Source organism: Plasmopara halstedii (assembly GCF_900000015.1).
Source record: "Plasmopara halstedii genome assembly, contig: Scaffold_2675, whole genome shotgun sequence".
NCBI lineage: Eukaryota > Oomycota > Peronosporomycetes > Peronosporales > Peronosporaceae > Plasmopara > Plasmopara halstedii.
The window spans coordinates 1-3,475 of NW_020189582.1; the positions used below are offsets into that span (position 1 = coordinate 1).

The 3,475-nt window shown below is 43.5% G+C and overlaps 1 protein-coding gene across 1 annotated transcript; it reads right to left on the reverse strand.

The window, feature by feature from the left end:
- Window positions 1-1,610: 1,610 nt before the first annotated feature.
- On the reverse strand, window positions 1,611-2,778 carry PHALS_04733 (homogentisate-dioxygenase; the record flags this gene model as incomplete). Its single annotated transcript, XM_024718565.1, has 5 exons — window positions 1,611-1,886; window positions 1,944-2,229; window positions 2,287-2,474; window positions 2,544-2,623; window positions 2,688-2,778. 5 exons carry the CDS (start codon window positions 2,776-2,778, stop codon window positions 1,611-1,613), a joined length of 921 nt encoding a protein of 306 aa, XP_024583951.1.
- Window positions 2,779-3,475: the final 697 nt, after the last annotated feature.

Genomic DNA, 3,475 nt, shown 5'->3' on the forward strand with positions numbered 1-3,475 from the left:
GGATACTGGGTGCGGACCCAGGAGTCAAGCCAATCACAGCGCGAGGGGGCTGGTCGGCAGGGGATGGAGAGGCGGAAGCAGCTAATTCATCTTCAGAAAAGGGGATAAAAAAGTGGAGCGGTGGGCTGGGGGTTAGGAAGTACTTCTGGAGATTTGACTTGCGTAGTAGCCGGCAAATTGAGAAGTTCACGGGACTGCTCAGTAGCGTGGAAATCGTTCTTTTCCTTTCTATAAAACTACCAAGGTTCCTTCGCTCCAATTTGACACCATTGTGGCGATGAGAGCTCTTAACGATTTGACGAGGTGCGCTTGTTCCTGCATCCCGTGACATGTGGACAAGAGCTTGGAGTAACCGTATATGCCTGGTGAGGTGGCGCAAACACATCGCTCCATATCGTCGCTTCTCGAGGTTTTACACGTCATTAGCTATTGTCGCGGGTAGCATCCAAGCCTGAAGATCACAATTGCGACGTGCTGCTGTCCGCCCTGAAGCCTGACTGAATTCTGGCCATCCCAGCACCTCTTTTCAAAAATATCTTGCTCGTTCCTGCCTTCTAAACTGTGGTCGCTTAACATTAGCGGCCACAGTGGGTACTATCTGTGATCCCCGTCAGAGAGCTTTTGAGGTGTCTCACTAGCGCATCCTCGTAGCTGGTTAGCGCCTATTATCTTGGGCCGCTGGTTTTGTTATTTTTTTGAGACCAACAATGAGCATTACATTTGCAACCGTGTCTAGTTTCCACGGAGACAGGATGTCGAATTACTGTTTCAATCTCGCAGCACTTTCACGATTTGATCATCAGGATACTACCAAAAACAATGGATTTGCTGTACATCTTGCACGAAAAAAACCATCACTAGAATTAGTTGGCGTTAACAAACGCAGAGTGGTTGGGGCTGAATGCGTCGCCGAGCGATCAGCTTCAATTCTTGGGTAAAAGCATACTAGCATATAATACCATAATTAGCATACCTAAGTCTTTGGCCTCTATCTCCGTATTGCTGAAAAGTTGACCCGCGACACGTGGTAGCATTATTTGTCACGCTCAAGCTTACTTTTTGCTTGCGCTACACTTGAATCAGATATCTATCGCCTTGGCCTCCACATCGTCTCAATAAACGACCTTTATATGAGGTATGACGAGAAACGTTCATAAGCCATCTATATCACGAAGACAAGTGGCGATGACGAAATTTCTATTGAAATTTGTACATATTAAAGTTGCTGAAATGAAGAGCAATCACATTAAGCCTCTCCCTGCCCCCTTCTCTTAGATAAAGACTAACTAGTTAAATCTATCGACATTTCTTGTCCCATTACTTGAAAATTTGTCGTCTGCTAGTACGCTTGAGCAGTAGTGATTAACGGTAAAAGATAGCAACACCTAAAGTTTTTTTGAGAAATAAAGAAAGTATATTCTTACATCATACATCAAACGGCAAAATGTCATTACTGACAGGCATGACACCTGCAAAGCAACAATACTTCATAATTTACAAGGTAGTCATCAACTAGTCGACTCTTTAGTGTCATTCTCAAGCTCGTGGGATCAATAAGCTTGGCATCTGTTGCCAGCACTTCCAATTATTCTTGTCGTTGTGATCGCAATTCAAGCATAATTTGTAAGCTTAATTAGATAAGTCGACTCATACATAAATGTGAGTCCACCATCGAACTTTTTTGGTTGTAGTTGCGCATTTGATGCAGCAAGAAAGGTTGCTGCATCAGGCCCATGCGGCGTATCAACGCTGTGTAGTGATGCACCACCTGGCGCAAATCCGTCCTCACCTCCACTTTTGGCATCATAAATGCCGTAAATCATACCCATGAACTCGCTCATACAATTGCGGTGAAAGTATGGCGGACGAAATGTGTGCTCCTGAGCCTGCTCAATGATTCTCAAATGATAACAAGCGATGTACTTAAAAGTAAGAAAACATACCATCCATCTTGGCGGGAAAATGACAAATTCTGCTACAGCATTGCCAGATTCCTCTGTCTGACATGTGAGAACGCAATAAATCGAAGGGTCCTGCAGCGCGAAAATACTAGATACTTTAGTTTCAGCGATCATCTCTGAGCCTGTGAGGTTTACCGGATGGTCGAAAGACACGGTATCTATTGTACAAAGCTTGTCCAGATTGTACTTGTACGGGACATAGTTTTCATGCCATGCGACAACATTTAACGGAGAAAAGTCATGCGAGTTGAAACAACTGGCCGCCAAACTGTTTCATACAAAATAAGAATCAAATTTCACTTCGAGCGCCATTACCATAGCTTACCTTGTTAACAACCAAGTACTCACACTCGCAATCCTCGTAAGCAGCACTTGGGTGCTCAAAGTCCCGCGGATTCGCGAGACCATTAGCTCCAACAGACCAAGATCAGGCAGCACAAAGTGACGCTTGAAGACCTCTAGCATATATCCGCGAGATGGCCCGTCCAGATCAACAGAGAAGCGAATACCACGCTACAAAAAAAGTAAAACTATTATTTGAAGATCAATGACCAACACCTTTCGTCACTCCACAGAATGTACCTGGATGACGCAGATTTTGTGCGGTGACACTTTGATTCGACCAAACTCCGTAGTTATCTTAAGGGTCCCACATTGGGGAACTGCATTATTGAGTTTATCAGCAACATGGTATAAGAAAAAGATTCATGTCTCCGTCGGACGCACCAATGAGCAAATCGCCATCCGAATTATAGATACACTTGTCCTTTATCGACGTGTTTGCGGCGTACATGTGAACTGCCATTTCTGCCTTCATTGTTAAATTCCCCGCACCAGTTAACAAAACACATGATACGTTGACTGTTAATATGTCATCGAAGAAATGAGTGAAGAGGACCGAGTGTGCGTAAACTGTCGATAAAATCTAAGTCTATGAAGTCCGCAGGCAAATTGTTACCGCATTTACTGCGGTGAGGTTCTCGTTTGTAAAGCTAGTCGTAAAGTAGCTGTGTGCTTCTTCCTGATATATTTCGTGTACTAAAGGTGGTAGAATTCGGTACAGCCAACTAGAGGCAAATTTCAGTGATTAAAGCCAATCAGTGAAATCTTACAACGCGGTAACTTCCGCGTATAAAGCATACGAGCACTGCACGAAACATCAATTACTGAAAATGGTGTTGTAAGCTTTTGAGGATTATTTTGCGTCTGTGGAGTGCACCAGTTAGCGCCAAAGCTCGTTCCATTCTGGCTAAAATACCATAATGATATTTCAGAGCACGCGTTTAAACCAATATTCTGGCTTTATTGACACTTGGAGCTCTGATCTAACTAAAAGTAGCAAAGCATAAAAAGTCTCTCGAACGCACAAAATTCCTTATGTTTTTATTTGTTAATTACCTACGTCTGCTAACTCTATGGATATTCACCCATCTGGTAAAACAGCTTGACTCCATTTTTGTCGAAGTTCTAGAAGAGGATTTGCTACACTCTGCATGGACAGGACATTGGCAACT